This window comes from Geospiza fortis, unplaced genomic scaffold, assembly GCF_000277835.1.
Source record: "Geospiza fortis unplaced genomic scaffold, GeoFor_1.0 scaffold237, whole genome shotgun sequence".
Taxonomy (NCBI): Eukaryota; Metazoa; Chordata; class Aves; order Passeriformes; family Thraupidae; genus Geospiza; species Geospiza fortis.
Genome location: NW_005054319.1, coordinates 7,345,661 through 7,357,652, shown reverse-complemented (window position 1 = coordinate 7,357,652; position 11,992 = coordinate 7,345,661). Strand labels below are relative to the sequence as shown.

The following is an 11,992-nucleotide window of genomic DNA, read 5'->3' as shown; positions in this document are numbered from 1 at the left end:
TGCAGTAACTGGACAGAAATAGAAGGGAATTTACAATTATGTGGAGGAAGAGATAAACTTTATGAACAAATGTGGCTTCTGGATTCTCCCATCATATTCACTGCAGTCTTCTAATTTCCCTGATACCTGCTGGATTTGTGCATCATTTATATCCTGATAAGATACCAGGGTTGCCACTTATTCAATACTTGGCAGTTTTGGTTTGGTCCAGGTGGTCAGACTGCAGTATCCCACTCCTCTCCCTGGAGTAACCGATAGGTGAGTCTCACTGCAAGCTGTCTCTGGATCTCTAAGTAACTCAGGGTTATAACTCAATGCAGGTCTTGGTAAGAAATGCCAGCTTTCCAGCCTCAAGATCTGGGTCTTGTCAACAGAAAGCCACAGTGCAGGACTTGTGGATTTGACTGACGAAAGCTGTGGCTGTGTTATAGCTAACTGCTGTGCAATTTGATTTCAGACAAAGAGACAAACCATGGATTCAGTATTTGTGCCTGAAAATGGCTACCTTGATTTACTGCACAGTGATATTGACCCAGTGCATCTGTGTACTTTCTTTGATCCTAAGTCATCTGGAGATGAAGAAGGTGACTTCTCTACAGGTTAGTAAAACACTAAAAAAATACTTGACTGGTTTATTCCTCACACTGTAAGTTATTGCCATCTCCTCTCAGCTCCAAAGCCACCTCATGGCTGTTTATCATGGGGACTGATACAAGCACTTTGATGGTAGGATGTGGTTAAGCTTGTCTGTACACACAGTGACTGCTTCCAGAAACTGTCATGTTTTTAAATTGTACATATTTATAGCATCCTGCTCAGTCAGTCTAACAAAACACACTGTACTGTCCCTCATCAGGGCATGACAGTGTCTTTCATTTGGATATCATTCCTGGAAGTAGTTTATTTGCAAATGTTCCTGTCATAAGCTGGCCAAGTGTAATTGTCAACACCTCTGTGGCTTGAAGCCAAAAGTTTTGCTAAACAGAGACTTTTAGATGAGTTTGTGATGAACGCAGTCCCTGAGCAAACAGCTTTACATTCTGAGATCCTAAGGCACCAAAACAATGGAGTTTCATTACCAGGTGTCATTTTCCAGCTTTTTGGGACACAGTGATTTTATAATTCCATTACAAATGAGAAAGCAGAAGGGCAAGAGTATAAAGTTGATAATTTCTTGCAATTCAGTTCCTACAAGTAATCAGATCAGGAGGTTGCCCTGGATCTCAAACTTTGTGCTCCTGAATTTGTGTGGAAATTGTGGACTGATCTGCTCTCCCTTCCCTGAGTGTTCTGTTATGAAAGTATGAAAGTCTATCTGTGGTATGGAGCATTAGCTGAGCTTATGTTAAACAAATGAGCTGGACCATGGATTGAGAATGGCAATGAGAGGAGAAGAGCTAGTGTATGCCAGGCATGAAGTCTCACAGCTCTGTGCCAAATAGGTGGAAAATATTACCAATTTGGAGCAGTGTGACTTTCATGAGTGACCAATGCCAGTAGGCACATGGGCAAATCAGTGGAGAATTGAGCACCAGAATTATCTTTATGATTGATCATTTCCCAGGCTGGACTTTTCCCTCTCAGTTTCTGACTGTTAAAAACCGCTGCAGGAGTGTTCCTTACCCCATGGCCTCACATGCTCAGTGACTGAAAGTAGGATGAATTAGGGGTCAGGCACTGACTCATGCTATCACATGTTTCACTGATTGGAATACTTTTGAGCCTTGACAATGTCTGAGATGATGCAGGTAAATCAAACATCATCAGGACATGGCACCAGTCACTGGAAGCTGGGCATCTCTGCTGCGAAGGTGTTAGCATGGTCCCTGGCCAACTGGCAGCTTCACAGGCAATTTGCAGTGCAATTCAGGGGTTAGCATGAACACAGCATTGTTCTGAACAGGGCATCTGGGTGATACCACCATATCCTGAAGGATAAGAAGGTTTAATAAGCTGTATGAGTCTGGGCTTGATCATCATAGAATACACTCAGGAAGTATTTTGTTTACTAGGAGAGATGAGGTCTCAGAGTTCAGCAAAAGAAAAGTGCTGATTTCCAGGTGACTGTGAATTACTGAGAGTTCAGTTCTGTTCCTTCTTAGCCAACACACAATGAAAAGCCAAAGCCTTCTGCTGAAGTTACAAATCTGCCTGTTCTGCATGTCCTGCTATCTGCTTTTTTATGCTTGGTTATGGCATTCATTGAGCCAATGCATATTCCTCATTAACTCTAGATCTTGAAGTTGATGCCAGCAACTATGAACAGTTAAATAATATGGATTTCCCATATGAAAATGGAGATGGGTTCTACCCCTGTTGCAACACCACGGATGCTTATGCTAAAATAGGTATGAAAGCAATTTTTGGTTTTTAAATCATTATTTTACAATCATTTGCTATAGCTATTTCTTATAAACTCTATTCTCAATCTAAAGCCATGGTATTTACTCAAGTAGCCTTTCCCTCATGTGTGATAGATCTGATTTAGAGTATCTGAACCTGTGCATTGGGGGGAAACTGATTAACAGTAGCTTGTGGTTGTTGGGGGAAAATCTCTCTATTAATGTCTCCTTCTGCTTAATACTTCCTTTCTCTACTTCTCTTTTCTTGTGATCTTTATTTCCTGAACAACAACTTACAAGAAAAACTTAATTTAACTCCTCCATTTTACTTACACTGCAGAGTTCTGTTAATGAGGATAAGCTAACTAGTCGTTTGCTGTGACATTTACTGCATCATTACTGTGTTCCTCTTTTGTTTTTTTCTTTTGTTGCTAGCTGAATTAGTAGAATATGTGCTCAAGGATCAGCAAGAGAAGCAGGTTGAAGACATTTTTGGTAAGATTGATATGGCTAAGAGTAACTTTCTCCATGATGGTGTTCTGTCTAACATGTGCTTCATCCCCACCGTTTGAACACTAGTAAAGCTTCTCTACCTCTGGTATCTTCTTCTTTCCCCCTGGGTACAGTGTCCTAGGATTTTCTTGGAAAACTTGAGGATTTTATGCATTTTTGCAGGCCTTTCTCACAGATGGCCGTTTTGTCTCTGACCAAGCTGCTGATCATGTCGCCATGCCCATAGAATATGCACAGCTTCACTGTCAAGGGCATTAATAGCCTCAAGTAGCATCACACTTACCCTGAGCACAGCAGGGATGATACACATAAGTCCCCAGAGCACTTTGCATGTGTATAAATACAGTTTACACACACTGATTTCTGTCAGGATGCACAGAGCTGCCTGAGGAAGCGTATCAAGTTTTACTTCTCACCCTGAGTAATGCAGCAATGCTTATGTGTATGTAGTGATTCATTCTTTCATCCATTCTTGACTGGAGACATTGCTTGGCTTGTGGTACCAAATCATTGTTTTGGTGGCAGCACAAATGCTGCTATTTGCTATTCCAGAACAGATATATCAATAGGTGGCTGTTGAGAAATCCATAGAACCAGAAGGTTCACAGAATATCTGTATATCCTATTTTATGTTTGAGCAAAATAATTGGGACTAATTTTCCATAGGTCAGTATTTCCCTAGAATAATTCTAGCTGCAGGAAGCTTATATGGCTTTTCAAATGTTATATACTGCTTCCTCATGTGTTTATAATTTGCACCCAATTGCAATATTTTTATTGGTTTTACAAAAAAACAGAATGCAATATTAGTTCTTAAGTATTTTCCGGTAGAAGTATGGTGTGGATGACTTCACAGTTCTTGCAGCACAGAATATAAAATCTTTTTAGAACCCTTTATTCTGTCTCTTAAAGAATCTAATCCCTTTAGTACATAAATTGAGTAGTACTGAGATCACACTGTGACACAGCTGCAATATTTTATCCTTTGCTCATCATTAGAGCATTGAGAAGTACTTATGGTTTATTAGCCACTGCCAGTAGATTAATAGTTTGCAGTTCAGAAATTAACACAGGGTGACAAAGTCTGCACTCAGAGCTCTGTGGGCTTTTTAAGTCATATGGATCTGGGTACATCTTTTATCACATTATTTGGTTTTTGTGTTTTATTTGGAGCATATTTCATCTTTGCTTTCTGTTGGTGTGTTTCCCTTGCTTTTACTCCTCTCTGTAATTTTTTTAGGAGAACAAAGTTTGACATTGGACCATATTTCATATTTTTAGCAGGGAACCTTATTTTGGATGACATAGCTGCTGAAAACACTGAGAAATTTCCTGACATAAAGATGCAGTCATGTCTTAAACGAAGTAAGTGTAAGCAGTGAGAATATGAAAGGCTTTGTGCCTGAGTTCTAAACTTGCATTCCAGCCCCTTGGCTTTAGCACAGCCCCAGTGCATTTGTCATGCAGCTCTTCAGTGACACCAGACGAGCTTCCTCTCCCTTGGTTCAGTTTTGTGGGCAGGAACTGAAAGCAGCTCTTCCAAGCGTAGAATTTACAGTTCGCGGAATTTGTTTTCCTGTAACACAACATTAAATTAATGTTATATTTCTTTGCATTTTTGTCATCCTCATGGCAGTATTGACTTTGTTTTCAGTGTATCTATAGCTCAGTGAGCATTGGCTGAACAGTTGCCTTTTTAATTGCAAGAACAACAGCAAACATCTTTAGCACAATAATCTGCAGCCTAAATAAAACTTCACAGAGCAAAATAACATGAGGCTTTTCACCTTCATTTTTATACATTGGGCCTGTACAGTTCTGAAATAGCTGAATTGAAACTGGCAACACCCCCTTCTATTTAAAATTAGTTTCATGGGGTAAATTTGAAGTTACCAAAATGTTACCACTTACTATGACCTTGCTTTCTTTCAGCTTTCTTAGGCTCTGCAGCAGAGAGTTACTGTGATGCTTCAGAACCCAAATATAAGAAAATTGGTAAGTCATTGGCTGAATAAGAAAAGGTTATTGAACATATATTGTCTCATGTTCCAAAGTCTCATCCTCTGTTAGGTACTGTAACTCTACCTTCCAGAAAAGTTTGCTCTCATAGATTTGGTGATTTTGATCATCATGCATTTTCATGTTTCTGCAAAAATCACACTTTTAGATTCCTCTGACTAATTTATGGTATAAAAAAATCCATGTCCTCTTATCCATAGCTATTAAATTGTGGAACTTAGGATGAGCTATGTGGTAGCCTAAGAACACTTGGATCCTTATGTTTCAAAAGTACATCTTCCTGCCAGGTGACAGGAAAATTGCTTGCTTAACATCAGCAGAGGCACAGTTGACCTTTTCTAAATCCACAGGAGAGAAGAAAGAAAAATAATGGAGACCTGGGTCAGTGCCAAATTCTGTAAATTTTATCACGTACACCTTTTTTTTTTTTCACTGGATTTTTGGAAGATGTCTCACTTAGAACAAAAAGGATCAAACCCAGGAAATGCAGAGCTATGACCTGAGTCATATTACCCATCAAGTCATAGCTCCACATGCCCTAGGTTTGATCCTCTTTCTTCCAAGTGTGACATCTTCCAAAAGTCCAGTGAAACATCCTAGTGAAAATAATAACTGTGAAGAGATGATTTCTTGGCCTAGTCCATGCTATAAAATCTTTTAAACCAAAGAAAGAAAGGGAGAAAGGGAAATTTCTAGGTTTTGCACATTGTTAGACCATCTACAAGACAACACCTGGGGCCAGCAGGCAGGCTGGAACTTGTCCCCCTGGTGTAAACTGGTGCTAATGTTCTCACCCAACTGTAGCCTTAAGGGGTATCTCAGGCAGAGCTAAACCAGCAAAATACTCTTCCAAAATCCAGGTGAGAACAACCTGTTTTAGCAGCAATAGTTTTAACTATTTTCTATTGTGTTTTGAATGGACATCTGGCTCATTTTATATCAGCACACCTCCCAAGGCTCCTAAGGGGACTCTGGGTGTCCCAAAGCCCAGGGCCATGTACATATTGGGGGGTGGCCAAACCAGTGTATAACCTAGAGTCCCATCCAGAGTTCTGGGATCTGGGACTGCACCTCAGCACAGTGCAGGTAAGGAGCTGGCACAGACTGCCTGAAAGTCTGAGAGAATATACGTGTACACCATGACTGCCATCCAAGCTGGTTTTCCAGTGCTCTTGTGGAGTTCTGAGGGAGTGGGGAGGGAGAACTGAGCAGAAAAAACATGTTTGCTAGCTCTGGGAATGATATCAGAGTTTCTACTGAACTGGTACCTGCTGACTGTAGTTTTTTGGACACAGGTGAAGTTCCTGGCAGTTAGTAGCCGTTAAAGGTGGATTCCTTTCTATTTGCTTAAGTTCCTTTACAGATTCGGCACTTTTAAAAGCCTATATTTATGTCACTCTAATAATAACAGTTTGCCATAAGGAAATGGCACGTCAGTTCCAAGTGCCTCACCCTACAGAATCTGCATTCCAGATGAAAGGATCATCACAGAGCTAATAGGTGCTTTGTGAAGCTGCACCCATCCTTTTGCTGGAAGTCCTCAGAATATTATCAGTTTTTCTACTGTCCTTGACCCAGTGAAGGTGCTGAGACATATACATAAGACAGTACAAGTGCTGTGTAGAAAAATCTAATTGACAAAAATATGGGCTACTTGACAAAATCAGGAGTTTCTTTAACCTGTCACGGGTGTCACAGTATGATCCTGCAAAGGCAAATGCATAGCTCTTCAGAAGTGCAAGACTACCTACAGCAAAGAGAATAATGTGTACTAAAGTTTAAAGTCAGCCAAGGATGAGATTCTTTCAAAGGAATTATATGAAATAGTGGCACAAACCTCAGACAAGTTTGTAGCTCCTAATAAAAACATCAGACCACAGAAAGTGATGAATTACAGACTTACTTGTTGCAGCTAGACAGGAGAGGGAAGGAAAAAGCAAAACCAACTCTGAGAATAGGGGTGTTGTAAAACCAATGAAACTAACAGACTAATTCAAATAAGCAGGTGTGTCTTACTTCATCTGTAGGAGTCTTTTGATAAGATGAAATTGTACAATGCATAAACATCTCACTCCATTTGTTCTATTCTTGGAGGGAAAAAATATGCTGCAGAAGAGATGCATCTTTAAAAGCTCTGGTGTTTGTGTCTGTTCTTTGGAGAACTTAACACACACTCTTTGTCCTTACAAGCACTGGAGTGTCTAAGTAGGGAGTCAAGGTTCCCAGTTTATTTCTTGTGGGCCTCTCTGCTTTTGTGCAATATTGAGACAGCAAACTGTGCTTGGGAAATCAGTACAGCCAATGTAAGACATTGTTATGTCTTATCTGTCAGCCATCCATGTGTAGGGTCATGTACATCTAGATACATCTGAAAATAAGTGAGGCCAGGAAAGATGAAGAAAAAGAAAATTTAAAGAGAAACTACTAAGAAGAAAAAGTGATCTACTACAGAATTTAATAAATACATTTTAGATTTTAAGAGCTAAATTGTTTTCAGAAAGCTGTTGTGAATTGTTCTTGTTTTCGGAAAATCAAAACACAGCTGATCAGAATCAAGTGGTTTATCTTATCCACTGAGACCTCTTCTTTGGTTCCTTTAATTTCTATCAATGAGATAACTTTCGCCTTTTGTTTTGCTATTTTATTTTAAAGTGGAAGTCCCTGCAGCTTCTGCGGGGAGTGGCAGTTTCTTTGCTATGCCTCTCAACAGCCATCCAGTGAGCTGCACCTCCCTAACTAACCAGCACATGTCCTGTTCTGTTCCTGCTGCCCATGGGCTGGAAAGAAGCCTCATCATTCCTGGTAGGTAGAGTACAGCTGTAGTTGTGCAGCTGTACACAGGCTGTTTTACACATGGGGAAAACCCTCTTATCAATCTTGTCTTTGACTATGAGCAATGGCAGGAAAATGGCAGGTAAGGCAGCTCCTAAAGGTGTGGTACTCACTAAAAGAATGAAAAATATTCAAGGGAAATTAAGAGGGCATTGCTCCTAATTGATTAAAATGAATCTTTTATTTAATTGGTGCAGGTTATAAACAGTTATTTACTGTTCTGTTATAACCTAAGTAATGCTGTTATGCTAACCTAAGTAATTACTTACTTGTCTTAAGAATAGGAAGTCACAAAATTTTTCATTATTAAACTTTAATTTAGTTCCAATTTCTTTTTCATCCAGAGATTTGTAAAGGACTGAGGGATAATTACATTTGCAGCAGTAGAGCAAAATCTAGGCTATGATTTAGCTCATGAAAAGTGAGCAGTAATCCCACTGATGGGCTGTGCAGGCACCTGGCCTGGGCCATGCTGGGTAGCAGAAGATGCTCATGGTACCCTGAGGAGTGCCAATGACAAAGGCACAGTTCCACACCTTTCACTGTTAAGTCTGTGCTGGAAAGGAACCAAAACCAGTGTGTAAGTTGGGAGTCTTGAAGTACCTCATGCGAGCTGAAGCAGCATAAAGTAGCAGAAGAAATTCTGTTCCACTTACAGAAACTCAGAGCTATGGCTGATTAAATTGCAAGCACTGAATCATCAAAAAACTTTCCCAGTGTGGGTTGAGAGGGAGGGTGCTTGTACAACCTGCGTGATGTGCAGTTATTTGGGAAGGATGTAGTGCAAGGAAGGTAAATTTAATGCAGATACATACTATTTACACATTTTCTCTTCTCTGGATGTTTGAGTATATGTTTACCGACTTTGCCTAAAACATTTCTCCTTATGATAATAGAATTTCTCTTTAGACTGTTGAAAACAGTGGCTGCTAAAAGCTGGGTAATCCCTTGTATTTCATGCTAATCATACCTTGTAAGAGTTCTTTTTTAATGGGTTCTGTGGACCTCATGTAATCCTGTGAATTCTCCACTGGGAAGATTTGCCTATGAGCTGCCAGAAAGTACTGTTAGAAAGCTTTTTCTCTCTGATAAAGCTTTAGAAAGCAGAACCCTTTAAAAACAGAAGAGTAATTCTTCTGCATTCATTTCAGGATTGTCGGAACCTTTGACCTCAGAGTACCTACCAGTCAATGTGAAAGGGTACCAAGAGAATCCAGGCTTGGCAGGTGCTCCTCAGCAGATATTTAACTTTGTTCTTGAAAATGGCACATCTGATGTTGTAGTATATCCAGGTAAGAGCAATAACTTTTTATCCCCATAAAGAGGCATAAAGTGCTAAAAAAATCAATGCTGCCAACAGCAGCATTGATTAAATTCAGTTACTGATAGTTATGATATGCTGAAAACTATACTTTGTTTCTTGCCAGTGCTGCCATCTTCCATGGAAACATTCATGTCTCCAAGTTTTCCAGTTAATTTATGTGGTAAGTAGAAAATTGGGATTTATTGGGGCAGTAGTAGAAAATTGGGGTACAGCACTTGGAACTGGGAGAGAAACCATATCGCTTCTACTCAAAGCCAGTTCTCCCCTCCAGGCTTTACCCATATTGACCTTAAAAAACCAAAAATGGATGGTATTTACTTTTTTGTGTTGATTGCTGGCAGCTTACTCTGATCCAAAATGTACAGATAGGGGAGTTGTAGAGCTTCAGGTTCACCAGCCAGTCCCCTGTGTTTGCTATGACATCCAGTTTCTGGAAGAAGTCAGGTTTAGTTAAAACAATGCAAAGCCCAGGGTGCTGGAGCACCCTTAGAAAGTGGGAGATGATCTGATGCTGGCATGGTCTGAGCATCTAAATGCTCATTGCTGGCAGCCAGACTGCAGCCAGCTCCCATGGAAGTCCCAAAACCAACATGAAAGCTCCCATGGAAGCCCCAAAACCAACTTATTTAACTAAGCAATACTGAAAGCTAATGCAAAGAATGGTTTATAATGAAATCAGAGCCTTGGTCAGGATTTAACAGTCCTACTTCAGGTAACAAACTTTCCTGAGACACTTTCCTTCCAGCCCTCAGAGGGCTGTTGGAACCCAGAGTTTGATATCAGTGTTGTTGCTGGTCCCAGTGCCCAGTGCAGGAGTTTGTTGCCCTCTGGTGGCTTCCATTACCCCAAAAGCAAAAGTATAACATGGAGATTAAGAGGCAAATATCCCTAGGTGTGGGGGAGTCTTTGTAAATGGTATTTACTTTTTGTGTAAATAAACAATGCCAGTAATTCCAACTGATTTACTGCAGCACAACATACATATGCCACAAGCCCTGGAATTCCAGATGCAGCAGCAGCAGGTAAATTAGCATGTAAGATACCAAGCCAGTTTCTTTTTCTTTTTTAAAAGTTCTTAACTCCTACCTGCTTTGAACAGTTTCCCATCTAAATGTCTCATTACAGTGTTTTTTCTGTTCTTCCACGGTGTTTTCTTATTTAATAAAATAAACAGTAAATCAAAAACAGATCCTTGCCCAACCCTTCTTTATGTAGTATCTTTCTTACTGGAAGCCTGTGGTGCTTCCCTTTTAGAAGCAATTCTGAACTCAAACTATTTTGAAGGTTGCTGGCATGCAGGGTAGGAATTACTTTCCAGATCTCTGAAATGGTAAGATTTGTATTTCTTTTAGATCACATTCTACATCAAGATGATCAAGATGATATTCTGGTATGAAAAACATTTGTGCATATTTAGGGAGATTAATCTGTTTTGGTTTAGGTAATTTTTTGCACATTCTGCTGTGTGAGGTTGAGTTTGTTACAGCCTTTGTCAATTTAAATTCTGTCTTGCATCTGCAAAGCTTTTCCTACCAAAGGTTTTGTCAAAACTGATACTCTGCAATTACCAATCTGTAGAAAATGTGTTCTCTCTGAAAAATTCCCAATTCCTTTGTGTAAAGGAGACACTGTTCACCTGGCCCAACTGCAGAAGTCTGCAGTAGTTTGAAAGCAAACAGGTGAAAAGAAAGAAAATTGGACAGCAATGGGACTTTGTCAGGGAGAGTAATGGGTAAACACTGGTACCAAGAGTCACTTCTCTGGGACATTCATCTTTACTGCTTGGTTACAAGGTGTAGAATAAAAAAAAAGACATAGAGAAGAAGACATAGAGAAGCACTATGTGTGAACATAGTGCTTTTGAAGACATAGAGAAGCACTATGTGTGAGCATGAATTTATGCAAAACACCAACAGTTGAAAAGAACAGTGAATGTCACCTGGAAATGGTAAATCTGCTTCCCACAACTGTCAGAACAGCTGTGGTCTTGTTTGATGCCATTCTGCCTCTAACACTGTACATCAGCAGAATTCTACTTGTGGGAGAATTTTATTAATTTTCCTTGTAAAATGAACAAAATATCTCTTACTCTGAATATGTGCTACAATGAACTTGGAAATTTGCATTAATCTTGTTAAAATTAGTAAAGCTGAATCAGTGATTATCTGGGTGTCTTTGTCAAGTACATTGTTTTGTTTCTCCAGATTTAGAGAAATTTCAAGAAGTTCAAGATTCCATAATTCCTTCTGAAGAACCTTTCAAAAGACCAGGTGAGTTTAGAACTCTTGAACTTAAACCTTCCAGTATTTTTGGAAAAAAGATTCTGTGTTTCTTTCCATACAGAGAAGCTCCTTGTAGGAATCATTCAACAATTTGTGAAGCTGTTCTGAGGGTCTGAGCACAATTCCTGGTTTCAAGATATTAGACTTGGCTTCCTGTAGATATCTAGCTGTAGTACCTGCTTAGCAGCTTAGTGTACTTCAGTGATTTTATCATCTGTACAGAGAGCTCCACAATTATTCAGTTGATGGATGTGAAAGTGTCTGTTGTGCCTGCACTTCTCAGCTGCAGTAGCCTGGGGTAAATCCAGCCCTATGGGCTTTATGGGAATGCCTGTGCTTTCACCATATTGCAATCAGGCACTTGAGCCACCATGAAATGATGTTGTAATTTGTGGACTGGTTCCTTCAGTTTGTGTGTGCTCTTTTTTCTCTAGAGCAAGTGGAAACTTTCTGTTCATCCCTTAAGGATTATTTCCGAGACACGTGCAAATCTGTGACCATGGAGCGGGAAGTAAATCTGGATCACCTGTTCATTGATGGGACACTTGTTCAAAGTCAAACTGAAACCAAGACTGGAAAGACCAGTGCAAAAGCAATGGAAAAGGAGCTGGTAACCTGCAGCCTGCAAGAGAAGGAAAAGACAGCCATTGATAGAAGCCAAATATTTCAAATCCCACAGC

General features: G+C 39.9%; 1 protein-coding gene across 1 annotated transcript in view; it reads left to right on the top strand.

The window, feature by feature from the left end:
- Positions 1-463: 463 nt before the first annotated feature.
- Positions 464-11,992, top strand: part of CIITA (class II major histocompatibility complex transactivator) — a 19,224-nt gene continuing 7,695 nt past the window's right edge. Inside the window, exons 1-11 of the mRNA XM_031056539.1 lie at positions 464-599; positions 2,235-2,348; positions 2,778-2,837; positions 4,137-4,220; positions 4,788-4,850; positions 7,527-7,676; positions 8,858-8,998; positions 9,134-9,190; positions 10,002-10,064; positions 11,235-11,300; positions 11,747-11,992. The exon at positions 11,747-11,992 is cut by the window's right edge and continues 1,453 nt beyond it. Coding sequence (XP_030912399.1) covers positions 473-599; positions 2,235-2,348; positions 2,778-2,837; positions 4,137-4,220; positions 4,788-4,850; positions 7,527-7,676; positions 8,858-8,998; positions 9,134-9,190; positions 10,002-10,064; positions 11,235-11,300; positions 11,747-11,992 — 1,171 coding nt within the window. The 5' untranslated portion in view covers positions 464-472. The remainder of the gene's footprint in view (positions 600-2,234; positions 2,349-2,777; positions 2,838-4,136; positions 4,221-4,787; positions 4,851-7,526; positions 7,677-8,857; positions 8,999-9,133; positions 9,191-10,001; positions 10,065-11,234; positions 11,301-11,746) is intronic.